The sequence below is a fragment of the Vombatus ursinus genome, unplaced genomic scaffold (assembly GCF_900497805.2).
Source record: "Vombatus ursinus unplaced genomic scaffold, bare-nosed wombat genome assembly UNPS02014770.1, whole genome shotgun sequence".
In the NCBI taxonomy this organism is placed as follows: domain Eukaryota; kingdom Metazoa; phylum Chordata; class Mammalia; order Diprotodontia; family Vombatidae; genus Vombatus; species Vombatus ursinus.
In genome coordinates, this window is record NW_020954548.1 from 35,150,404 (window position 1) to 35,176,709 (window position 26,306).

At 49.0% G+C, this 26,306-nt stretch overlaps 1 protein-coding gene across 1 annotated transcript in view; it reads right to left on the reverse strand.

Moving 5' to 3' along the window:
• Positions 1-121: 121 nt before the first annotated feature.
• BAIAP3 (BAI1 associated protein 3) overlaps positions 122-26,306 on the reverse strand; it is an 82,113-nt gene continuing 55,928 nt past the window's right edge. Inside the window, exons 6-34 of the mRNA XM_027863094.1 lie at positions 21,616-21,675; positions 21,087-21,153; positions 20,151-20,364; positions 19,284-19,328; positions 19,122-19,199; positions 18,623-18,725; positions 13,858-13,965; positions 12,997-13,089; positions 12,003-12,106; positions 11,491-11,614; positions 10,971-11,095; positions 10,249-10,339; positions 9,440-9,496; positions 9,114-9,211; positions 7,980-8,031; positions 7,050-7,180; positions 6,269-6,392; positions 5,576-5,719; positions 5,303-5,395; positions 4,897-5,088; positions 4,688-4,756; positions 3,857-3,936; positions 3,009-3,117; positions 2,275-2,346; positions 1,922-2,002; positions 1,682-1,826; positions 1,428-1,551; positions 915-1,120; positions 122-751 (exon numbers count right to left, since the gene is read on the reverse strand). Coding sequence (XP_027718895.1) covers positions 651-751; positions 915-1,120; positions 1,428-1,551; positions 1,682-1,826; positions 1,922-2,002; positions 2,275-2,346; positions 3,009-3,117; positions 3,857-3,936; positions 4,688-4,756; positions 4,897-5,088; positions 5,303-5,395; positions 5,576-5,719; positions 6,269-6,392; positions 7,050-7,180; positions 7,980-8,031; positions 9,114-9,211; positions 9,440-9,496; positions 10,249-10,339; positions 10,971-11,095; positions 11,491-11,614; positions 12,003-12,106; positions 12,997-13,089; positions 13,858-13,965; positions 18,623-18,725; positions 19,122-19,199; positions 19,284-19,328; positions 20,151-20,364; positions 21,087-21,153; positions 21,616-21,675 — 3,090 coding nt within the window. The 3' untranslated portion in view covers positions 122-650. The remainder of the gene's footprint in view (positions 752-914; positions 1,121-1,427; positions 1,552-1,681; positions 1,827-1,921; positions 2,003-2,274; positions 2,347-3,008; positions 3,118-3,856; positions 3,937-4,687; positions 4,757-4,896; positions 5,089-5,302; positions 5,396-5,575; positions 5,720-6,268; positions 6,393-7,049; positions 7,181-7,979; positions 8,032-9,113; positions 9,212-9,439; positions 9,497-10,248; positions 10,340-10,970; positions 11,096-11,490; positions 11,615-12,002; positions 12,107-12,996; positions 13,090-13,857; positions 13,966-18,622; positions 18,726-19,121; positions 19,200-19,283; positions 19,329-20,150; positions 20,365-21,086; positions 21,154-21,615; positions 21,676-26,306) is intronic.

Consider the following 26,306-nt stretch of genomic DNA (forward strand, 5'->3'; position numbering starts at 1 on the left):
CGTCTTCGGGCCCCTGTGATATAAATGGGCTACTGAATTGAATTTCCTTGAAGAGAGTCTCTTCTGTGATTGGGGTGGAGATTGTCTGGAGCTGGGGAGTAAATGGGCAGTGGGCGCTGTCCTTTGCGCTCATCAGATTGCTGCAGAGCTAGGTGAAGCAGGCTTAGAGAATTTGGTAGCTCCGTTCCACCCCCTTGGTTCCCAGCCTGTACCACCTGCTTACCTTGAAGCCTCATCAATCACCCCCTAAATGCTCTAACAATTGCTTGAATGGGTCATTTGGGTGGCACTTTGGGGTCTCCAAGCAGAGGGGAGGGAAAGGGCAATAGCTGTCACTGACAGGTGGAGACTGGGGCCCCAGTGGCCCCAGGGGGTGTTCACAGAAAAGGCATCAAACCAAAATTGAACGAGGAGCGGCTAAAGCTGTTGTGCCCGGCTGAGGCACACACAATGCTGAACAAGGAGAAACATCACAAACGGTGACCCCCCCACTGAGGTTACACCAGAAGGCATTGAGCAGGAGTTTCTGATGAAAGACCAAAGGGACTCTGACACTTTGATGTAGATAATTGCAGCCAGAGGCAGAGATGGGGGGGGGGAGGCGGGGAGGAGAGGGGAGCCTGAGTGTGGCACACCCAGAGAAAAGCTGCTTAATCATCTCCCATGCTCTTCTCCATCTCTTTGAGTTTCTTCACAAACTCTTGTGCTTCTCTGTCCATCCTTCCCTCCAGCATCCTCAGTGCCGATTTCACTGGGAGAGATTATCCAGGCCAGGTTAACCAGATTCAGGCAGGGTTCCCCCTTCCCCCCACCCCATGTCTCCCCAAGGGGCTAGGACTTCCTTCCCTTAGGGGAAGCCCAGCAACCTTCAGAGGGATGAGCTGGGGCCAGGGTTTGGGGGAAGTGGTCCTTACCATTGGCTTTGGGCCTGCGGAGGTGAAGAGTAGTGGGCTGCATGCTCCTCACGCTGCTTCCCACTTGGGGCCTGCTAAGCCCACTGATGCTGCTCAGGGCCAAGGCAGCCTCCCCAGCAAAGTCATTGGTGGACAGCCAGTCATGGTCCATTACGGTGAAGACTACGCAGGCCGCCCGACGGCGGCACAGCTCTGCGGGGACTGAGCTGGGGAACCAGGGAGAGAAAAGTCAGTGGAGGCAAGTGGCTGGGTTAGGGCTTCATGTTGGGGAAATAGCCATACCAGAACCCCAAGTGGGGTTCCATCCCAAGAGTGATTTAACCAAATCATTAGGGTCTCACCATGGCTGGGCAGACCCTGAAACAGACAAGGACAAATTTTGAGGGACTCCAAAGGGTCTGATTGGCCAGAACATATGCAACCACCCAATCCCATTCCTGTCAGCTAATACTGGGGAAAGAGAAAGCTAGAAGAACTTGCAGAGAGAATCCCAGCCCTTTTCTCGGGACTCACAAGTGGAACAGCTCATCATACACAGGGTGTAGGGTCTTGGTCTTGACTTGGGTCCTCTGGCTTCGGGCCAGTGGAAAAATGTGGTGGGGACAGAGTTCAACAATGACAAAGGGGTCACTTAGGCCTGCAGAGGGAAGAGGTGGAGGCTGAGCTCAGCTGGTCTGTTGGGATCTCCCTTCATTCCCTCAAGCACTGGGCAAGCTTCAGGCCCCCCTCCCATCCCACCTGCTCCCCGGCTCCTATCCCCTCCTCACCATTTGCATCCAGGGCAATTAAGTCTGCAGCATGCAGCACCTCCACTGCCAGCCGCTGCTCCGCCGCCTCGTAGTAGCACCGGACACTCAACCGTCCATACTTGTTCTGCTCCATTGATCTCTGGGAGAGAGTTGTCCCCCCACCCTGCCCCAGTGCCAACAGTCAGCTAGGTTTGGGGCAGCCAGACTGGGCTAGATGAACAGCTGTGCAGCGGCTATGGTCAGCGGTGGGGACCCTACCTGTTTGAGCTTGTCCAGGTAGTACTGTTCAATGCACTCATTGGTGGAGCACTTGTTCAGGCGTAATTCCTCCTCCAAGGTCTGCCAATAGCAAATCGCTCAGGCTAGAAGGGCAACTGGGAGGTGGCCCCCAGGCTGCCCAGCACCCAGAGGGTCTAGTCTGTTCTCTGGGAAAAGAGCTTTCAGGAGGTTTGGGGAGGGGCTAGGCTAGAGATGATAGGAAGACCAGGTACTGCTCCCAATGAAACCAAGTTCCAGGAGTTAAGTAAAGGTTCCCACCCTCACCCCTCTCTGCTCCAACCCTTTCTCCCTCCTCCAAATACAGGCCTCTGGTCCCATTGTTCAGGGTTCACCTTGTAGTGTCCGTCTCTCAGGCTCTCCAAGGGCAACCCTTGCCCTTCCGCATGGAAAAAATCCACCAAGGCCTGAGGAAAGGAGAGGTATAAATTGGAGAGGGCATTACCCCCGGGTGCTACACCCAAGTGCACAGAACTTCCTCCCCAGCCCTCCAGCTGGTGTGTGCACAGGAGGACCCAGACATTCAGCCCAGGCCCACGGCGGGGAGAATGTTGAATGGGACTCTTCCACAGCTATGTCTGTCCCTATCGCCATGGATAAAGGAGGCTCGGGCTTCAGTTTGGGCAGTCAGACAGTGCCTCTTTGAAGAGGCAGCTGCATCGTCACGTATACCCCCCAGTGGACCACTGCCCCAGCTACTCCCACGTGCCCCAGGAGCCAGTGCTTTACTTATGGCCAGGGGAATCTTTCTCGCTTTAGTTACAACTCAGTAGTCCTCACTTACGAGCCTTGAGCCACCGTTGACATATTGAAACCAATTCTTAGTTATAATTTAGGATGAATCCTTCAGTTGTTCCCCTGTGATGCCCTTGAATCCCCTAGAACCAAATCCGGTCTATGGCTCAATAAAGGCATGCCAGAGTCAATAGTGAGCTGAACCATTCCCTACCATCTGGCGCATCTTTTACCCGGGGACAGGACCTCCTGCTTCAGGCCAGCTCCCCAGAATGTCTCCAGCGGCTGCCTGAGCTGTGCCCCTCCCCCTCCATTCCAGCCCTATCCCACTTACCTCCAATGTATAGTAAAACCTCCTGTAGAACTCAGCAGAGACATCTCTGTTGGCCCCCAGAGCCTGAAGAATGACCTGAAGCAGCAGATCCCAGAGAGCTTCCAGCACCCTGGTCAGGAAAGTGTGTATGTACGTATTGAGGCGGATGGTGGAAGGGGGCCGGGGGTTGAGGAAACAGACATTCCCACCGGAGCTGGCCTCTCCTTTCTTTATCTGCCCTGAGCTGAAACTAGCAGACAGGGCTCCCCTGAGGAGCTGTGTGGGAGGGCAAGGACAATGACCATGGCTATGTCCCAAGCTGGGCAGAACAGCAGGGTAAAGAGAGGTCCTCTCTCTGAACTAGGGAAGAAGGAACTGGCATCTTCTGTCTCATTAACCTGGCAGCCCTTGGAAGTCCCTCAAATCACTGGCCTTTCCTTAACAAGACTTCCTAACACCTTCTCACCCCACCCTCCGTCATGTATTGTGCCTGGGATAGCCACAATTGTACACACACCCAAAAAAGTCTCATTTTTCTGTCCAGAATCCCCTGTCTCCAGCATCAAAGCCCTGCCAAGGGGGAGAAGGACCCTCTCCCTGGTATCTGGAAAATGAGGGGGTGGGACTAAATCATAGACCAGACATTGGGGCTGGAAGGCACCTCAGCAGCCAACCCATCTGTCAAGTGAAACATTTATTAAGCACCGACTGTGTGCCAGTGCTATGCGCTAGGGATTCAAAAAAGGGCAAAAGGTATCCCTCCTCTCAAGGAGCTCCTAGTCCCACATTTTACAGAGAACCCTAAAGGCTCGTCCGGCTCTAAACCTGCAGCCCTCCACAGCCCCCCACCCCTGGAGCCCTGGAAGTACCGGCAGAGGTTTTCCTTCACCAGTGAGTCACTGAGAAGAATCAGCTTGTCATCCAGATATTTCATGAGAGGGGCTATCGCCTGAAGAGAGGGACGGAGGGAAGACCCGGTGAACAGGAATCACCATCTCTGGGGGGAGGTGTTTCCTGCCTGCCCATCCTAGCAGACCGTAGACTGGGTGTGAATCTCCCTTCCAGACCAGCCTCTCCACAGCCGGCAGATTACTCTGGTTTTCTTAACCCTGGTGCCTGACTTCTAATTCTATTAGACCCCATTCCCAACAAGAAAGAGCACTGGACTCAGAGTCTGGAGACCCATCTCCAACCCTTATTATCTGTGTGAACATAAGCAAGTCAGTCCCCTTCTTGGAACTTCAATTTTCCCATCCGTAAAAGCGGGATAATATTCTCACTATGTGCCCCACAGGGTTGTTGTACAGAAAGATGATGTGAGCCTCAAGGCACCATATAGACATGAGTGATTGTTTTTCTATTATCCCCTATTAGAGGCAGCTAGGCGTGCAGGGGATAGAGCATGGAATCAGGAAGACCAGAGTTCAAATCCTGCCTCAAACACATCCTAGCTATATAACCCTGGGCAAGTCACGACTTTTATCTGCCTTAGTTTCCTCAACTGTAAAATGGGGATACTAACAGCAACTCCCTCAAAGGGTTGATGTGAGGGTCAAATAAGATCATATTTATAAAGCACTTTAGCACAGTGCCTGGCGTATAGTAGGCACTTAATCAATGCTTATTCCATCCCATCTCCCAGGACCATGGAATGGAGTACAATTCATCTTAGAGAGCCTTGGCCCTGTGCAGGGACTCACCTCTTCATTCTGGATTGAGTCTGGTGATAGGCTGATATGTTGAACATACTTCTTAATGTCTCCTACCATCTGGGGGAAGGAAGGTGGGGGAGAATGAGAAAGTAAGTGACTGGGAAGGAGAGAAATGTCCCAAAGGGGAGGAAATGAAGGTATCCTAGGGATGGGAGCATCTTGTGGGCACAGCATGCCCCAGCCCCAGCCTGCCCCACCTTGGCGGTCAGGTGTGCAATCATGTTCCGGGCCTCCCTCTGAAGGTCCTCGTCCATAGCCAGCAGTTGGCTCTTCAGGGCTCTGGGGAGGCTCCCTGGGGACCCACCACCTGGCTCTGGCCACTCCAGCCCCCGAAGCACCTGTCCTGTGGCTTTTCGTACATGTTCCACGTTGTTCAGGGCAATGCAAAGCTGGGAGAGGAGAGAAGAGAAGGGGACAGATGACCAATACCATCCCCAGGATCTGGTTAGGAGAGACCGCTCCAAAGGAGCCAAACCAGTCCCTGAAACCCTAAGGGCTTTGTCTTGTGACTCCACCTCCCCTCTGCCCTGCCCCCCCCCCCCCCCTCCCCTGCCCCCCCCCCCCACCATTCCCTTCACCCAGCCCCTGCCCCAACAGGCTCACCGGCTCACTCACAGCTTCACCCAGGGCCAGGGGGCGTGTGTCTACTTTCCTCCGAACCAGTTCTGGGTAGTATAGAGCAGCCTCGCAGATATCCTTGGGGAGAGAAGAAATAAGCTTTCCACCTCTCTCCACACCTAGATAACACTTTTCTCCCCACCAAGTTTGGCATGTTCCCCTCCCCCTGCCCCTTGCTCTCCTAAGGCAGGGCCCCCTCAAACTGGAGGCTCTCCAGGGCAAGTCTATGTCTCTTCATCCCCTCATTCCTGGCTTCACCTCGGTGAGCTGAGTCACTAGGTCCAGGGCCTCCGCTGACTCCGGCCAGGCCAGCTGGGCCCATAGCTCCTGGGTCTGGGAGAAGCAGAGGGTGGCATCTGCTGCTGAGCTGCTGTGTTTGGAGGTGGCGTCCATGGGCTCCAGCTGGGGTGGGGTGGGGGTGAGACAGAAACACAACTGTGCATCACACACTGGTGCTTCTCTTCTGGGGCAGACCCTCCTAAGGGCATTCATGGGATGGCAGATTTAGAACCTGAAGGGGCCTTCTAGTCCAATCTCCACATTTTACAGCTAAGGAAACTGAGATTTAAATCAGTTAAGTGACTTGCCCAAGGTCATATTGGTATTAAATTGTAGGGCCAGCCTTTGAATCCAACCCTTCTAACTCAATATGCATTGTCTTTCATTTGAACCACACTGCTTCTCAATTTCCCCAAACCTAACACACCCCTCCCCACCAAATCATCCTTGGGTAGGAGCAGCTGAACTTCTTCCCCTACATACCTCCTAGGGCCTCAGTTCCTCTGCTATGGGAGGATAGAGGAACCAATTATACTGCCCTCTTGGCCTAGAAGGGCTCTCCTGGATTGCGGGCAGGGCAGGGGAGATGATAGGTTAAAAGCCTGTCCCTCTCCCCACCCAAGGCAAGAGATAATGCACCTGGACTGCAGCGATCCCAGTCTCACCACCCACCTTGTCCACATCTACAGCCCTCTGGAGTCGCTGACGAGTCTTGTCCCGAAGAGTGTGCAGCCACAGGCGAATGGCTGGAAGGAACTGAGTGTGGAATCCTGCCAGGGCCAGGGCAGAGCTGTCCCTAGGCAGGGAGGAGAAGAGGCTAAAGGGTTAGGGTCTGGGATCCCTTCTCCTTTCCTGCTTCAATCTCCCCCAAGGAAGTTGTGAGGTGATGATGAAACTCCCTTTTTTTCCTCATTGTTCAGGATGGAACTTAGGAGTTGGAATGGAGGGAGGGATGGAGGAGGTTATTTGTGATGGTCTAAAATAATCAAGGAAGACTTCCTGGAAGAGGAAGGCATACAGGTGCTTGTTTCAGGTTGAATGTTGGGGGTGTATTAAGGGTATGGTCTAAGAGACTCAACCAAGAAGAGGAGGAGGAGGGATCTGGAAGTTGGCAAGGGTCTAGGCTTGGTCATAGAGGGAGAGAGAACCTGGGGGGGGGGCGGTCTGGGACATGAGGGACATAGGCCTGGGGGTGGTAGAGCACCAGGAGGCTATCTTGTCTTCCAGAAACAACTTCTACTCCAAACCTTTCCCCACCCTCTGGAGGCATATGACAGATCATTAGAATTCGAAGAAACTTTACTCTATCAGGGAGAAAGGAAAATAAAAGCTTACTTTTCTATACCACTGTTTCACATCTACTGAACACTTTCCTTACAATAACCTATGAGGTAGGAGGTGCAAGGGTTAGGACTATAGAATGCTAGAATAGCAGAGATAGGAATTCACTTACTTGGTGGGGAGGTAGGCTCGTAGGTGCTGGATCTCTGCCAGGGTGATGTAGAGCTCAAAGAGGCCTGGGGCACTACCCAACTCCAGCCCAGTGCTCAGCTCCTCCACTGGAGCCTGGATCTCTTCAGCCACCTGCTCCACAGAGGGCACCCACTGAGCCTGGCTGACTTTGGCCAGGCCCATATGGGAGCTTCTCAACTACTGCCTTGCTTCAGGTAGCTCAGTACCATGGAGAGCGGAGCAAAGAGAGGAAGGGAGAAGGAGAGGGATAGGAGAGAAAGGAAAGGAAAAGAAAGAGAAAGGAAGAGAAGGAGAAGGAGAGAGATAGGGAAGAAGGAGGAAGGGAGAAAAGATGGAGAGGGAGATGAGATGAAGAAAAAGAAAAGAAAGAGGAGAGGTAAGAAAAAGAAGGAAAGAATATGGGAAAAGAAAGGAGAAAGAAGAGAGGAGAGAGAACAGAGGAAGGGAGAGGAGGAGGCAGAGCAGAGGGTGAGGAGAGAGAAGGTGGGAGACAGGATGGGCAAATCTACTTTATGAAAATTCAAATTCACCTACAAGACAAATTGACAGGTACCATACTGCACACTACCCTAGTATTTACAACAGGGCTTTTAAATGGCCAACCACCCCCCTCTATACATTTAAAATAAGGTTCAGTTTACATGCAGCTTTCTCAGGATCCTGCTTACTATGGCCCACCCATTCTGGAAGATGGACTCCTTGTTCCCAGTAAGCTAAGGCAGAACAAGGAACCCTCATGCTCTCCTCATCCCCTTTCTCTTCAGGCCTAGAACTAAGGAAGACAGGAAGAGGACAAAGGACCCTTGTTTCTCTCTCCTCCATCAAGTCAGAATTGGGGATCCAAATTTCTCTCTGAGGTGCCCCCAAAGTCTGGATCTTGGAATGAGGCATTCCCCAGGGGGCTCCTCACCAGCTTCTCCAACTGCCGATAGGTGATGCCAAACAAATCAACCTTCACAATGCTGTGGAAGGAAAGATGGACCTGGCTGAAACAGGAAGAAAGAGCAGTATTCTCCTCCTCCTCAGCCTTGTACCCTGATGCAAGGTGGTGGTGATAGTGACAGAGGCACGGTATTTTGTCCTTCCTTGTGCAAGAGACACAATTGAAGAGACCTTCTACTATTTTCCCTGCCCTCTGGGGATAAATTCTCTGGAACTCCCCAGGCCTCAGCAGTACAGGGACCTTAAATATTCCAGCATTGGTTTTTGCTACCAACTGTTGTGATGTTGCAAGTCATGGAATCATAGGATCTTAGAGATCATCTGGCCCAACCCTATCCTTTGACAGGGAGTAGTGTGTGACACTTATAGACTACATTATTAAGGTTCTCTAAGAATGATTCCATACATTCTCTCATTTGAGCCTCACAATAACCCTATGAATTAGCTACTTCAAGAATTATTAGCCCCAGGGGGAAGCTAGGTGGCACAAGGGACAGAGCACCAGCCCTGAAGTCAGGAGGACCTGAGTTCAAATCCGGCCTCAGATCAAACACTTGACATTTACTAGTTGTGTGACCCTGGGCAAGTCACTTAACCCCAATTGCCTAAAAAAAAAATTTTTTTTTTAAATTATTAGCTCCATTTAACAGATGAGAAAACAGAGGCTCAGAGAGATGTGGTAACTTGCCCAAGGTCCCACCTGCAGAAAGTGGCAAAGCCAGGATTTGAAGATGGGTGGGTCTTCTAATTCCAAACCCAGCAGTCTTTCCGCTAGAAAGTGTGGTACTGTCTAACATAGTTTATGTTGCTTCAATTGTCTGGGATTCAGTGTCTTTCTCTATAAAAGAAATCATTCTTTCCATCCCCTCTCTTCCGGGGTTGGGGGTCTATGAGGATATAATGAGAGAGTCTGAAAAAAAGATTTGTAAAGTGAGGTTTTGTGTGTTAGAGGGGTGGTGAGTTACATTTTGAAGGAGGGTCCTTGGTGAGTGTGTGTGTGTGTGTGTGTGTGTGTGTGTGTGTGTGTGTGTACCCTCTCTGCTTGTTCCTTCTCTGTTTATCCTGCTCCCTCACTTCCACCCCACCTTCTCTCCTTCCTCACCTGACAAAGAGCCTTCCATAGACGCTGTGGCTGGCCTGTAAGTCATCATACACGGCATCTGCCAGGCTGATAAGTCCAGGGAGACATCCTAGCCCAGGCTGTAGTAAGAGGTCATTCTCATTGCCCTTGGCTGAGCCCAGGACACACACATACACACACATACTCACACATACTCACACACACACATGCAGTATGCAGAAATATGTCCACATCTGTCTATGCGCACAGGCTCTTACAAACCCACGGAGAGGAACATAATCCATGACCCTTGGGCCTTGTCTTTGAGAAGTGACCCTCCAACCCCAGTTCCAGACTGTGGGCTCTACCTTTCCCAGGGGGCTCCGGCTTCTCTGGAGTCTTTCATACCAGTCCTGAGTTCCTTTCTGAAACAGAAATCAGGATATGGCTTCAAACTGTGTAGCTATCCTCTCAAAGTACATAGAGGGAGGTCATTTAGGATGGCTAGACCCAGTTCCATATACTCCTCCAAGCGTATGAGTTGGGGGGATGAGAGGCTTGTGGAAAAACTCCTATCCCTTCTTAGCTTAAGGAAGTTGTGTATGCAGAACTAGGGTGGAGTTACAGGGGCTTTGTCTCAAGGCGCTGACCTGTAGGGTTGGCAAAAAATGTACCATGCTTCTCCGACAAAATAGAAGCCTCTATAGGAAACAGTTTTTCCTCCCACTCAACTGAATTTAATTACTTCTTATTTATTTTTTTCATATCAGGAATTACATAGTTTTCAAGCTGAAGGTGGTTTCATGCTGCTTGCCCTGAGATTTGAATTTTGCTAATTGTTCCAAGTGTGAGAATGGTTTGTGGTAGTACTGAGCGTACAATGAAACATGAAGGAGGCTAGAGGGTCTGGGCTAAAGCATCCCCTGAGACATAGTAGGAACACATTAGAGAAATGGAGGATCTGGGAAACTGAGCTGGATACTGGCCCTGATTCAGGTGGCCGGGATACATGGGGAGAGGGGAAGACCACCCTGGGGCCCTTTCGAGGTTGGGAGGAGCTGAGAGTAGGTAGGAGCAAGGACTCTGGTGGGATCAGGGGATATGGGAGAGAGAAAGGATGAGAAGATGGGAGGAGAGAAGAGGACTGTCACCAGTGGGGACCAAGGGTCATATCTACCTTCAGGGCTGTGGCAATGTCCACATGTAGCTCATTCTGGAATGGGCAGACCATGCGGAAGGGCTGGAGGCTGTAAATCTGACTAAGACACCTGGGGTTGGGGGAAGACATAAGGAGAAAGCCCTGAGCAACTGCCCTGCCTTGATGAAAAATCAAGTTTTTCAAACTCAAAAAAAAAATTTCTCCCACATATCCAAAAAGGGCTCAGCAGAACTCCTAAAACTGGGATAATCAGTCCTGGATTGTTCCAGAACCCTCCCACTCTATCTCCATCCCTCAACCCTTTACTGAGACCTCATCACCACAGGGAGCCCCCCCATCCCCTTCCAGACCCTAAATCCATCAATGAGCCTCCATCCTTCTCATCAAGCTCCCTTTCTCCTCACTGAGCCCCCACTCATCTCTCACTAGTTATTTCACTGAGGCCCCACCCCAGTCACTAATCCCTCATTCCTCTCACTCAGTTTTTTTTCTTCTTTTTTGGAAAATGGAGCTCCCTATTCCTGCCCAGGGTGGAAGTCCTCAGCCACCACTCCCTGCCCTGATCTCACTACTGACTGGCATAGGAGTTGTAATCTGCTTTTGTTTCCAACCTAGGCTCGCTTTGCCCTCCTTAGACAGCCTGGTGGGACCCCTCCTCCCATGGGGCTCACCACATCAGTGCTGGACTTAGTGAGGACGCTCCCCACGCCCGCCCGCCCAGCCAGCCCTGTGTAGCCCACCTCAGGAGGAACTCAAGGCGGCTGACGGCATTGCTGTTGGTGACGGGGAACAGCTCCCGGAGCTGTCTCAGCAGCAGGAGGGCATGCTCCACAAAGGAGATGAAGCTGTTGGCCAAACTCTCCTCCTGAGGGGAGACAAGCCATTCTGTCCAGTGGCCTGGCCAGGATATGCAGGAGAAGCATCTTCCCTCCCTCCCTCTGCAGTCATTTCCAAAGTACTCGTGTAACAAGGAAAGTAAGAGGGTCTGGGCGGGAGCCCCTAACTCTTAGCTCATAGATGAAGCCAAATGATGTTGGCCCAGCCCCCAGCATGCACAGACACAAAGAGGAGCATGGGCATACACGTGTACGTGAATACACTCACATTACCCCCCCTCCCTCAGACCTGGGCCTTAGGGTGGTGATGCTCAGCCCACCCCCCTCTCCGCCCACCTAGAAGCTGCCGGTGGTCCCTGATGAGGCCCCTCCTTGGCTTTCCCATCAACCTCCCCCCGCCCTGACCTATGCGGGCCCCACTCACCTGTTCTCTAGGTAGAGCAGTCGCTGCTTCCCCCCACTGTTCCTGGATGGTTCCAAGTAGCTCCAGAAGGTAGCAATAGTCCAAGCCACAAGCCTGGTGGTGCTGGCTGCTGGTCTGCCAGTGTCTAAGGGGCCCCCAACCCAGGCAGCCTATCAGCACAGGCCTTCCCCCTGCCTCCTTCTGTGTGCCTGGCTCTCCACATGTGCCCTCACCCCTCTGTCCTGCTCCCTCCACATCTATCTCCCCTGCTTCCTTCTCTCCCCTCCTGAATCCTATAATCCACCTTTTCCTATCTGGCCATCTCCATCTGTCTCTGCTTACCATTTGGCTCTCTGATACAATGTTTGTGCCCCCACCCTTGTCCTTCCTTGCTATCTGCCCCCACCCACCTCCCTCCACTGTCTGCCATTGGGTCCTAAGGGCTGGGTCTGGAGTTGCTTCTCCATTTATTGGTAGCAGGAAAACATCTCTGAGTCTCTAACCTCACTCCAAGAAGACTTCACCATACTCACATCATGGCCAGCTGCAGAGATGACAGGTCCGTCTGGGTCCCATGGTGAGAAAGAATAGTGAGCGCAGGCCCGCTCAGTTCTCCTTTCCAGCTGTAGGCTTCTGGCTGCCAAGGCAAGGGTGGAACATTGTGATGATGATGGTAGGAAAGGGGCAGAGATGAGAAGGCCCTCATGTGGTCGGTAAAGCCTTCTAGGACTAATGCTGCCTCCTCTGACCTCTGGCAGCTTAAGAATTGGGCTGCTGACTTCAAATCCTAACTCCAGCTCTTACTAGTACCCACACACTAGTAGCAAGTCATTAATTGCTCTGAGCCTCTAGTACCTCATCTGTAAAATATGAATAATAACACTTACATTTCCAGTTTCAGAGAATAGTTGTGAGCAAAGTTGTCTGTTAACTTTAATGCCCTATAGAAACAGGAGTTATTGTTATTATTGTCTAAACTAGAGCCAGGACAAGGGATCTTTGCTCCCTTGGCAAAGTTTGAAAATTATGCCCCTGTAACTCGTTTGACTTGATTGATCACAGAATGAGTACTTCTGATCCATAGAGTATCATGCTCTGGCATAAAAAAATGTGCATTTAGAAAATGTCACATTTAAAAGTGTGTGCTGTCCCTACCTGGGTAGCTGCCTACCTTTCCTGGCCCTGGTAGCTTTTGGCCTAGGCACACCTGGATACACTCTCCCGTGGTGCTTTCTATCCCATGTGTGTGATCTCACTTCCCCCACCAGACTGAGTTTCCCAAGGGGCAAGGACTGTGCCCCCTCTTGCCACCACACACACACACACAGTAGGCACCCAAGTTGCTTATTACAGATATATTCCTTGACCTCATTGTTCCCCAGCTGCAGGGCCCAGGGAGAGAAGGGGGTGGGGGAACAGGAGAAGCTGGGACTCAAGGCTCAGGCTGAAGCCTTTACTTCCCTTCTTCTACCACCCTCCACCCCTTCCAGCCACCTGCTGAGAGAAGCGGCAGTCCCTGAGCCTTACCTGGTCCTGGCCATGCTCAAACTTCAGCAGTTGGCTGAGGAGCAGTCCATGCACCTGGAAGCCTGACATCCTCTGACTCATACTGGTGTGTCTCTGAAACAGAAGTCCACATCATGCCTCACTGGCCTATCACCCAAAGCTGCCCTTAGTGAGGCAGTACCCTTCTCTCAGCATTCCTGCTAGCCCAAGCATTGTCCACGATACCCCCTCACCAACATCTAGCCCCTTTTCCTCATAGCCCTACCCCTTTACTGGTTCCCTAGCTGTGCGCGTGGACACACACACACACACACACACACACACACACACACGAACGCACGCACGCACGCACGAACACACCAACTCAAATAATGCCATAGGGAGAACCTGGATTGTGGCACAGTACCCAGTAATCTCATATAGGAAATGCATTCTCCTTTTGACCTCAGAGCCCACAGGAGAATTCCCAGAGGGGAGGAAACAGGAAAGGGAAAAGGTGTGATTAAAAAAAGGAGGAGAAAGGCAGAATGGGAAAGAGATGGAGTAAGAATAAAGAGGAAAGTGGGAGAGGAGAGAGAAGAGGGGGAAGGAAAGAGAAAGGCAAGAAGGAAAAGTGGAGGAGAGAGATATAGGAGGAGGGAGGTAGAGTTGAGGAGAGGGAAGAGAAAGGAGAAAAAGGAGGAAGGAGGAGATAGAGAGGCAGCCAAGAAAGCAAGCGGCAGGAAAAGAGAATTCACAAAGTCCTAGTACAGCAGCCGTGAACCTTGAGAAATTTGTTTTTCAACAGCTGTGGATGCCACAGTGGGAACTTACTGGATCCCAGCCCAGGAGCAGGGCTCCCTGCCTGCTCTGAGGGTGTGAGTAGAAAGGAGAGGCTGCTACCTGCGTGGTGATCAGCTTGAGGATGAGGTGGCAATCTCCCTGGACACGGGAAGAGCTTGATCGAGGCTCTAACTTGAACCATTTGTCTAAGCCAGTCACGGGAATCTCCTGCAGAAAGAAATACGTCTGCCTCATCCCTACTGCCTACTGGCATTGGTCTGCCAGGAAAAACCCTGTTCACTTCTCTGCAAACACTATCTAGCCTCACATAACAGATGTGCCCAGAATCCTAGAATATATTAGAGCTTTGAGGACCTTTAGAGGTGCTCCAGGTTGACTCCTCACGTGAGAGATAAGGACGTCATGCCCCAGGTTTCAACGTTTTGGCCAGTGCCTTGGATGAAGGCAGAAAAGACTTGCTTACTCAATTTGTAGATGACAAGGCTAGAAAGGATAGCTAGATTTAGACAGGCTAGAAAGATGGGCTGAAGAATCTAATAAAATAAAATAATATTCATATTTTATAATATATTATAAATATGTTATATAATATATAACAATATATTATTATATATCATATAATATATAATAATATATTATATCACTATATATTATATAATATTGTACAATATAATAATATAAAATAATATATTATATTATTTATATTATACAGTTATATATAAAATAATACAATAAAGTGATATGGGATGGATACATGTATACTTCCGATGAGGCACCTAGATACCTTAGTGGATAGGGCATGGGGCCAGGACTCCAGAAGACCTTGAGTTCAAATCCAGCCTCAGACACTTACTAGCTGGGTGACCCTGGGCAAGTCACTTAACCTGTTTGTCTTAATCCACCGGAGAACAAAATGGCAAACCACTCCAGCATCTTTGCCAAGAAAACCCCACAGACAGTATTAGTATGCTATGGTCCACAGGGTCATGAAGAGTCAGACACAACTAAACAATGACTGAACAACAATAACAACAATGAAGGTCTAAACTTGAGCCCCCAAAGTGAACTGAACAAATGTATGACGGGGGAGCCATGATTAGACAACCATTCGTGTGAAAAATAATAAAGGCTCTAGAAGGGGGAGGTTACGTGGACAGCCTTCTCAATAACATGGCAGCTGAAATAGTGAATTCTATTTCAGTCTGTATTAGTGGAAGCTCAGGGTTCAGAATAAAGAAGGTGGTAGTCCCACTGATCTCTGCCCTGGCCACGCTACCTCTGAAGACATGTGTTCAGTTCTGGGCAAGAAGAACATTGACAAACTGAAACATGCCCAAAGGAAGATGAACAGAGTAGTAAAATGGCTAATGACTGCCAAATGAGGAACAGGGAAGCTTAGCCTGGAGAAAAGAAGAAGAGTGGAGGTGGTAAATGAGCCCCATCTTCTAGAATCTGAAAAGCTGTTACGTGTAAGAGAGATTTGCTTTGTTCTGCTTGGCCCCAGAGGGCAGAACAAGGAACAGGCAGGGGAAGTTGCAGAGAGGAAGATTTTGGCTTGATTTATAAGGGGAAACTTCCTAACAATTAGAGTTATCTAAAAGTACAAGAGGCTGTCTCATTTGGGATAGAACGGGATGAGATGGAGGGAAGGAATTCACCATCGCTGGAGGTCTTCAGCCAGAGGCTGGATGACTCTGTCTCCAGAATGTCATACAGGAGATTTCTACTCAGGTACAGGCTGAACCTCTTGGATTTCTTCCAACTCTGAGAGTCTATGGCATCCATAGAAGGAGAGGGATGTGTCCAAAATCATACTTCAATACTTGAAAGATCTGTAATGTTGTTAGTATGAGGGAACCCTAGCATGGTAACCTTACCCATTGAAGACTATAGTCCTTCTATGATATGATACATAAGTCCTGCAAGTTGTCTGAGGCAACTCAGTAAAGCAACCAGACACTTTCAGTCAGAGAAAGGAGGCAGCATGTGCCGGGCAAACCAAACCACCACCACCACCTTGACCACCATCTTCCCTCAGACTCTGATGGAGACAACTCAGGACCCTGAATCCAAAAGCTTGGGGAAGAGCCATGCTTCCAGCCCAGCGGCCTCGGCCATCAACCTGAGAGGCAGCCCCTGTGGAGATGCAGACCCGTAAATGCTGCTGCAGGGGTTGCAGCCACAGCTACTAAAGATCCAGTAAAAAAAAAAAAAAAAGTTCCTGTCACCAAAGTCTTTGGATCTGTCAAATAGTTCAACATCACAAACTGATATGGTTTATTGATAGAAATGGCATTAGGGTAGAGGCATCGCCATCTGCTTTGTTGCTACACCCAGCGTTCGTTCCCATCATATCCCAGGGCTAAGAGCAAGAACCACAAACTGGGGGATCAGAATCTGGAAGTCAGATACCCAGCTCCTGCTCCTGAGAGGTGGGACCTCACATACACTTCTGATGTGATTAGGCCTGGGCAGCAGTTAACAGTTCTTTAGGTTTTTCCTTTTTCTGGCTGGGAGCAGGAGCAGAGAGGGGAGAGGGGGTTCCTGGGATCTGCTCCCCTCCAAGGCTCTCCAAGATGGAAGGGACCTTATCAGTTATTTAGTCTAATACTCGATCCCCTTTACAATCTAAGTGCCAAGCCTCTATTTGGAGAACTCTAGTGACAAGTCAACAAACATTTCTTAATCACTTACTATGTGACAGGAACTCACTACCTCTCTAGGCAGCTCATTGCATTTGGGGAAAGTTTTACGTGCTAAGATGTTTTTCCTTACATCACACTTAAAAAAATCCATCTCCCAAGTCCAGGCATTTTCCCTAGAACTCTTTCCTTCTTCATCTCCACCTCCTGATTCCCCTGATTTCCTTCAAGTCCTACCTTCTAAAAGAAGTTTTTCCCAATCCCTCTTAATGTGAGTATGAATAATGCCAAGTGTTCTAATTAAGTGCTAATAATTTTGTTGATTAGTTCTAATTTAACCTGTATATATCTTGTCTGTACATAGTTGTTTGCACGTTGTCTCCTCAACTAGACCATGAGCTCCTGAAGAAAATGGACTTCGGATATCTTGATGGACAAGCAAGATGGACACCTTGGTTTGTATCCCCAGTGCTTAGCATACTGCCCTGCACACAGTAGGAACTTGTTGACTTGACTAAAATTGTCTCTCTGCAACTTTCACTCATTGTTCCTAATTCTGTCTTCTGGGGTCAAACATAATGAGTTTCATCCTTCTTCCCCTTCAAACTTGAATATCACAATCATGCTCCTCCTAAGCATTCTTTTCTCTAGCTAGACATTCTCAGATGCTTCTACCCATATGCGCCCAGCATGGTCTCTGGGCTGTGTACCATCCTGATTGCCTTCTATTGGATGAACTCCACACTGTCTGTGTCCTTCCAAAGGCAGAGCCCAGAACAGAACACAGGACTCCAGACGTGACCAGGAAAGATCATACCTGGGCTACTATCTCTGGTTTTGGAAACTTTGCCTCTCAATGCAATCTGGAATATTAGTAACTATTTTTTCCAATTCAAACATTTATTAAGCATCTCCTATGTGAAAAGTACTATGCTAAGGACTCGGGAAAGAACCAAAGTTGTAGACAGTTGTTATCTCTGCCCTTGTGGAGCTTAGGGCAGCTAGGAGGCACAGTGGATACAGCACTGGGCTTGGAATCATCTTCCCAAGTTCAAATCCAGTCTCAGACACTTATTAGCTGTGTGACCCTGGGCAAATCACTTAACCCTGCTTGCCTCAATTCTTCATCTGTAAAATGAGCTGGAGAAGGAAATGGCAAACCACTCCAATATCTCTGCCAAGAAAACCACAATGGGGTCACAGAGTTGGACACAACTGAGCAGCAACAACATGGAGCTTACAGTGTAGGATGGGTATGACAACACAATAACTACCATATAAAATATGGTAACCTTACAGGGTCAGTGACCTCCATACATGTGTTCTCTATTACAATTAACCTTTTTTAACAACTGTCTTTCCCACCACCCCTTGTCACATAGTTAGTACTATCAACACATCTCTCAGTTAACAGGCCATCCCTTTAATTAACCACTATGAGGCATTTCAGTCCCTAACTACCAAAGTCTTAGTGCAGTCTGGAGCCCATTAGATGACCACTTTGGAGACACCCTGTATTTGTATTTATTCACTTGAAATGTATGCTGTATGTATTTCTATATGTACTTGTTATCCTCCCTATCAAAATGTAAGATCTCTTACCTTCTAGAAGTAGTGATGGTTTCATTCTTTGGACTTGTATTCCCAGTACCTAGCAGTGACTAGTATACAGCAAGCTCTAAATAAATGCTTGTGGTGATTGATTGCCATATCACACTGATAACTCACATACTGGGCTTCTAGTGTGCTAGGAAACCTTCCCCTCCCTCAGGTCCTTTTCATATGAACCATTGTCTGCTTAGATTTCCTCCAGCCTGACAGATACATGTAGTTGATGTTTTAAATCCACAATTTCTGACTTTGTGGGGTTTTTGTTTTTACTGGACCTGTGATTTTATAAATGTGTCATATTTCACCTTATGCCAGTTGGCCCATGTCCATATCTTTTTGATTCTTGCTTCTGTGATCCTTCGTCTTCGCTATCTCTCCCAACTTTATGTCCTCCCCTAACTTGGATAATTATTATCTAGGCCCTTGGCCAAGTCATTTATAAAATATTTAGTAGCCGAGGGCTCAGGACAGAGGGCTGCAACCATCACTAGAGACACTTTCTGCCTCCCCCAGCTGATATCTGTTAATACCCTCCGCCAGCTCCCCTCTCCTCATTAGGGGAAGTCGCTGAAGGCAGTTGGAGGAATGAAAACGGTTTTCTCTTTACTCACTCGAATGGGGATGTTGAGGCAGCCCAGGAAGTCATCAGCATTGTCTTCTGAGGCTCCTGCCATCCCATTAGCCCGGGCTGATTTGACAATCTGTTTGAAATACCTGTGGGAAGAAGAAGAGAATGGAGGAATCCTGAAATCCTCAAATTTCCAAGTAATCATCCTTACCTTCGTCTTGCTACTATTCAGTTTTTTTTTTTTAACTTTTTTTTTCTCTCTGCTATTTAGAAGGCTATTACTAGCTAATTCCTCGGTGCTTTTCCCAGGGGCCCTGTGCTGGCTGTGGTCCAAAACTAGAGGAGTGTTTGGCAAATAATCAAGAAGCTGAGGCCCACAGACTCCACGGATCATACTATTATCCAGAAGTGTGGCTGTTTCTCATATGCGGCTCCACACTGGAAACCCTTTGGCTGTCTTCCTTCCCCCTCCACCTTCCCTCATCTCATCCCCGCCCCACCGCTTTTCTCTGGCCACAATGTTGTGTGTCTGCTGTCTATACCTGCCCATTCCTTTGAAGCCAATCACTTCATTAAGTTTTTTGCAAGCCTCGGCCACAGAGACATCATCGTCGTGGTCCCTGAAAGACACAGGCAACCCCGTTGTGGGCCGTGGACCTCACCAGCCAGCCCTAAGCCCAGCCAGAAGATTTTACCCTACCTACCATATGTCCAGGTGCAGCTGGTCATTGGAAGCATCGTCTATTTCACTGCCAGAGAGGAAAAGACCACCCTCTGGTCAGGCATGGCCAGGAGAGGGATAGTTTTCCCCAGCCCATCCCTGAAGCCAATTTCCAGGGATAGCCCTGAACCCTAAACTGCCCCACCTGCTGTGGTGCAATGGAATGACCACAGGTTGGGAGTATGGAGGGTAGCCTGGTAGAGTGAAAAGAATGCTAGACTTGGGGTCAGAGGGCCTGGGTTAAAATCCTGAATCTGCCACTGTGTGACCTTGGATAAGTCACTTAACTTTTTAGGATCTTGGTTTCCTTACCTGTGAAAGGGAAGGGTTGGGCTAGATGCCAACTTTAAGTCTACCATCCACCAACTCTTTGTGCAGCCTTGGGTAAATCATTTCCCCCTTTCTGGGCCTCATTTCTAAAATAGGGAGAACAGTTCCCTCCCTGCTCTGCTGACTGGGCTATTGTGAGGATCACGTGAGATATTGGATGAGAAAGTTCTGTACAAATCTGAGATTTCTAAAGAAAGCCCAGGACAGTTAGGAATCAGGAGACCTGAGTCTAGTCAAGCCTTTGCCACTAAATCACTGAATGATAAAATGCAAGTTGTTGCCCTGTGTGAGCTCTTATTTTCCTGATCTGTAAAACGGGGATAACTGCTAGAGCCTGGCTGTTCTAGCCATTGGGGTCTCTCCTTTTCCTCCCATTTCCATGCTCTTTGCATAGCTGGGTGAATAGTCCTAAGGTGGTCAGCTGTCCGGCTACCCCAGATCCAAGGCCAGGGCCCTGTTTCTGGCCACAAGGGCTGAGTTGCACCCCATCCCACAGTTGGCCAGAGCCCTGTGTCCTTACAATAGGAAATGCTCGTTCCAGACAGGGTTCAGGGTGCTGTTCTTGACCTCAGTGACCTGGATGTACTTGGCTGGGAGCACATCTCGAGCGCTGTTGCGTTTCTCTACCTTCTCTTTTCGTTTTCGAAAGCTGAATTTCCGCTCTTTCTTTTCCCCCTGCTCTCGGGGACTCTGGCCAATCAGGATGCCCAGCATGCAGTATGGGTCACTGAACCCTGGGTAGACAAGGCACAGTTATCTGCCTGTTACCTACCCCAACCCCTGCACTCAGGCCTCAGGCCAGCCCGATGGACCTTAAGGTCTGCTGGAGGACTTCAAACTACTTTTAGGCATCAACACAGGAATCCCCAGGAGGGAAAAATCCCCCCAACCTAAGAAGCAAAGGCCATGGCCAAAAACCCATTACAGGACCTAGGTCTTCCCCTAATCTTTACGACACACTCCTGCTTTCTGCTCCTAATTTCCCCCTCCCCACTTACATCCATAGAAATTGGGAGACAAAGAAGCCAGTCTCTCCAGCTTTGGTGAACACCCTCCAGAGATCATCCCATCTAATCTCCTGCCGCTGGGTAAGATTCTTTCCCATCAAACCCCAACCATCCCAGTTGCTAGATGACAATCTACCAGTCCCACTTCAGTCACTTTTGTGTGAGAACAAGGTAGTAGTTTCTTAGAGCTACTAATTAACTAACGCCAATCCCACTCAAGACTTGGCCCCTGGCCTCAACAGCAGGTTAGGTGAAATATGGCTATGATTAGCAGCCCCGCTCAAGCCCCACTCCCCCATATCAGAGGAAGGATTTGGTAACTGCAGGGCCAGGCAGGCCTGTTTCTCTTTCTCTCCCCAGGAGAAATACAAGGCATACAAGGAGGGAGAAATCCAGGGGTCCAGCGATCAAACTGGAGGGTTGAGATCTGAAGGACAGAACTCACTCACCGTTGGCATCCTTGGCCAGGAGGTTCTTAGCCCGCACAACTGTGACTTTCAAAGAATATGCCGGAGGCTGAGAGAGTAGAAAGGGACCAGTGACTGGGGAGTCCTGAAGCCCCCAGCTTGGGCTTAGGTACCTGAGAGAAGGCATCTCCAGTACCTGCCCACAGTGAAGGTCTGGAAGGCTTGGGAAGATGCTGTGACAGTCTAGCTAGTGGGAGCTCCTGGGAGGGTTTGGAATCGTCAGTGTTGAAGGGAGAGTGGGAAGCCAATCTTAGCAGGCAATTACCAAAGCTTTCCCTATACCTTCCATCCTGCTATCAACCCTTGGCTCATCCTCATGGGCCCTTCTCGACAAAAGGGACTCCAGAACATCAGGCGGGAAAAGAAAAAGGAACTAGGATTGGGGGGAGATTTTGGTTGGCAGAGCAGGGAGCAAGAACTAGAGGTCGAAAACCTTGAAAATGAATGGGCTATAAGAATAATGGGCATGGGATCCCACAATATCCTCCCCTACCCAATATCCTCTGATTACCTTGGCCTCCTTCACTCGATGCAGGGCTGTCTCCAGCTCAGAAGAGCTCATACCGAACACCTAGGCATGCGGGGCAGAGAACAGAAGGGTTCACTAGCCTACCTCAAGTGACAGGCATGCCACACAGGGATCCAAGGGGTCATTCAGCTAACAGACCGACTGGCCACTGTGTGTCAGATCCATCTCTCGATGAATCTGGTTTCCTCCCCCTCCCCCAAGATAAAACCTTTAGAGATATGGGGAGGAGCGATGAGGACCTGATGCCTCATTCAGGCCCACAAAGGGGATTTCCCCCAAATTGTGAGGCCAAACACAGCCCCATATCCTGGGGAAAGGGCAGAGGACTGACTTCACAAGCATGCTCAGCCCCTTGACCCAGAGAGGAGGACCAACCCTCTTCCTTCCCCTGCTCTTCCCAACACCTGCATCATCGGCATTTCTGCAAGACTCAGAACAGAGGATGCGAAGGGGCTGCCCAAGTGTCAGGAGTTCCATGCTTAGTAATAATAATACCAGCTCACACTTTTATGGCACCTTAAGGTACGCAAAGCGCTTTCCTCACAACAACCCTGTGAGGTAGGTCGTGCAAGTATTATTATCTCCATTTTACAGATGAAGAAACTGAGGCCCGGAAAGGTAAAGTGACTTGCATGAGGTCACATAGCCGGGAAATGTCAGAGCCAGGATTTGAACCCAGGTTTTCTTAGCCCACATCATATCTATATCCACATCCAAAATATCATTATAAAAGAATTGAGTGTGTTTTACATAATGACTCCCTCCTGGATTTCAAATCCAGTGTGCTTTACACTATACCACACAGCCTCAAACTCCAGAAGTGTCACAGATGTTTGATAAATAATGTAACTTTTAAAAATAAATGAATGAATTTAGATTTGGAAAAGGAGGGATATTCTCCTGGACTGGTATGTGTCCTGGCCTATCTGAAAGTAGGGGGATGGCCAAGATGGTCCCCCAGGGGCAGTTCCAACCTGGGGAGTCTGTAACAATCCCATCCCGTTGGGGCTACGACATAGGAGGTGAGTGACAAAGACAACCTTCCAAGGTACTCAGCTCCCACACCCAACAAAGAGGCATGCCTTGCCTTGCCAGAGCCCCCCACCACCGGCAACAGAGTGCCTGTTCCTATTGAGCTATATAAAGTCTCTCAAAGGCTAGACTCCTCAACTTACCCTTCCAACTTCATGCTATGGGGCTTCAGGAGCAATACCATAGCCAAACCTCAGGCTCCAAAGGGCTGGATTCTCCCAGAACGGAAGAAATTTATAGATATGTCACTTTTAATTTCCACAGAATTTTTGTTCCCTCCCCCTCTCCCAGCAGTGCCTCCCAAATCCCAATCTCTACCTGGTTTTCACTAAGGAGATTACTGAGGGCTTCTATGGATGAAGAACTGGGTTCACACTCCCCCCCTAGAACTCACTCCCCCTAAAGAATTTTGAGTTTTCCCATTGGGTCCTAGGTAAAGAATGTGTCCAAGTGGGTGGGTTGTGGGATATGTGGGCCCCAATCCAGGCACCTGAATTCTTATCCCAGTTAACTACCTCAGTAATCTTGGGTAAGTTAGTAGTTTATATCTCTCTTCCCTTTCCAGCCATACTCCTACACTTATTCTTCTTTCCCTCTCTTCTGAACCTTTGGCCAGCTGGCTCCTGACTTTGTCATTCAACTGAAACTGCCATCTCCAAAGTTACCAATGATTTCTTAACTGCCAAATCTAACAGCCTCTCCTCAATCCCCACCCTTCTCCATCTGTCTGCAGCATTTAACACTATGAATCATTCTCTCCTTCTGGATACTCTCTTGGCTTGGGGCTTTCATGGCACTGCTATCTGTTTTGGTCTTCCTCTCACTTATCTAACTGCTTCTTCTCGTTCTCTTCTGCTAGACCATTGTCCATGTCAAGCCCCTCACTGTAAGCATGTTACAAGACTCTGTCCTAGGCACTTTTCTCTTTTCTCTCACTTGGTGATCTCATCAGCTTCCATAGGATCAATTATCATCGCTATGCAGATAACTCATAGCTATATATCCAGACCTAGTTTATCTCCTGAGCTCCAGTACCATGTTATTATCTGTCTATTTGCATTATATTTCACATACACAAAATAAAATTCATAATCTTTCCCTCCTCAAAGCCAATACCTCCACCTTTTTTTCCCACTACTGAGGCACCTCTAACCATCTAATCACCCAGGTTCACAACCTCGGTATCATTCTTGCCTCCTTGCCCTACCTCACCCCATATATCTAATGAGTTGCCAGGATCTTGTCATTTCTGCTTCTCTGACATCTATTACATCCATTTGTTTCTCTCAGATCACAGACACCACCCTGGTACTACCACTCTCATCACCCCTCACCAGGACTCAGCCTCCTGAGTTCTATCTCAAGTCTCTCCTTACTCCAAACAATCCTCCATTGAGTCACCAAAGTGAAGGTCCTAAAACACAATTTAACCAGGTCACCTCTCTACCCAATAAACTTCAGTGGCTCTCTATCACTGCCAGGATCAAATATAAATGCCTCTGTTTGAGGCATTTCAAGTTCTTCACACCATCCCCCCTTCCTACCTTCTACACATTACCCCCCTCCCAGCACCCAACATCCTACTCTCACTAGCCATCTTGATGTTCCTCACACACCTACTCCATTCCATTTTATACTGCTTTCCCTCCCTGCTCCATGCTAGGAATGCAGTGTCCTGTTTCAACTCCACGTTTTGGAATGGCTATTTCCTTCCAGACTCAGCCACCTTTTGCATGACATCTTTTCTAGTTCCTCTCCCCTTTTCCCCAACAAGGTTGCCTTGTATCAAGGTTGGTTGTTTGTTTTTTTTTTCCTAATGGGAATGGGGGAGGTGGAAGGGAGAGAAAAATAAATACTTGTTAAATTGGGGAGGAAAAAGTTACCTTGTATCCGTTCTGTGTTTTGTATCTACCTCCTATTTGTGTGCCATAGTCTCTCCAGTTTGACTGTAAGCTTCCAGAGGGCAGGGAGTGTTTTACTTTTGTCTTTGAATCCCAACACCTAACACAGTATCTAAGAATGAAGTATATACTAAGCAAATAGTATATGCTTAATAGATAACTGTTGATTGGAAGAAGTAATTAAGTAGCAACTTCTGTATGAAACCTTTCTTTATCCCATTTCCACTGAATTTCCCCAACAACAAAATCCCTTTATATTTGTTTGGCCTACATCCTACCTGTATCACATACAGGTAGAATGCTTCCCCTGATAAAATGTAAGCTCCCTGAGGGGGCAGAGGCTGTCTTGCTTCTGTATTTGTAGCCCCAGCACCTGGCCAAATGCCTGCACACAGTAGGTGCTTACCAAGTGCATGTGTGATTGATTAAAGTCATAACTTCTCCAGGCTTGAGTCTGGGTCATCTTTGAAAACCCTTCCAGTTCTCACTTTCTATAGCTTCTATAACTGGGCAAAGAAAATGAACAATGTTTTTGGTCCCCTACCCAAACTGACTCCCTCCAGTAGGGGTAAGAGGCATTTGTGGTGCAGTGAGAGAAAAAAAAAAGAGCACTGAACTAGGGACCCTCAGACCTGAGTTCTAATCCTAAACTCTGACATTATGCTTTGTGTCCCTGGGCAAGTCACTTTTCCATCCTGGGCCTCAGTTTTTTCACCTGACCGATGGAGGGGCTGAGACTACATGATGTCTAAAGTCCCTTCCAGCTCTTATGACTCTATAGCATGAAGTGGGAAGGAAACTTTTGGCATGAACTGGTTAACCTCAACTCCAGACTGTCCCATCCATCCTCCAAGGAGCCCAATTTCTGAAACAAGCAGGGAAATCGGGATGGAGATGGAGATATGTGTCTAGGCTCCTTGGAGGCTGCTCCTGCTGATTTAGGGGAAGGATGGACAGCTTCTTGGAGCAGGCTCCCCAGGGCCTAGGTAACCAGTTTTAGGGGCTGAGCCCGCTATCCTCACACACCTTAAGCACTTGGATAGGGAAGGGGGCAGAGGGGCTTTACTTACCCTGACAGATCCCGCTGTAGAGCAAGAGTTCAAACAGAAAACAGCAAAAGAAGACAGCAGACAGTTTAAAAAAAATACACATTTACAGCAAGACTCCCAAGCTCAACACATAGACGTGACACAGACAGTGGGAGCACAGAAAAGCAGTGTGTCTGTGTCTGTGGGGTGGGGGAGAGGGGCCTGAGCCTGGACTGGGCTGGCACCGAAGGACTCAGGACACTGCCTCTGCCACATTTCCCTCTCCTATTGCCTGTCCACTGCCCCGGGAAAGGTGCTTCAGAAAACAGGTCTTTGTCTGTACTTGGTGGGGCACTGTGAGTGACCTTGGGGGAAGCACAGGGGAGGTAGGGTTGGGCAGCCAGCCAGACTTAAGGACCAGTGACTATGGATGCTTGTACAACCACAGCCATCACCATCACCTAGTAAACAGCAAACACAGCAGACATGAGGACAAACAGGACAGGTGACTGGACTCCAGAGACAGAGGCTCATCAGGGGATGACTTGGACCATTCTCATTCTCCCTCTCTCTCTCTCTCCCTTTTCTCTCTCTCTCAATCTCTCTCTTTTTCCTTCCTTTCCTCTCTCTCTCTCTATCCCCTCCCTCTCTCTTTTCTTCCTTCTCTCTCTCTCTCTTTCCTTCCTTCCCTCTCTCTCTCTTTCCTTCCTTC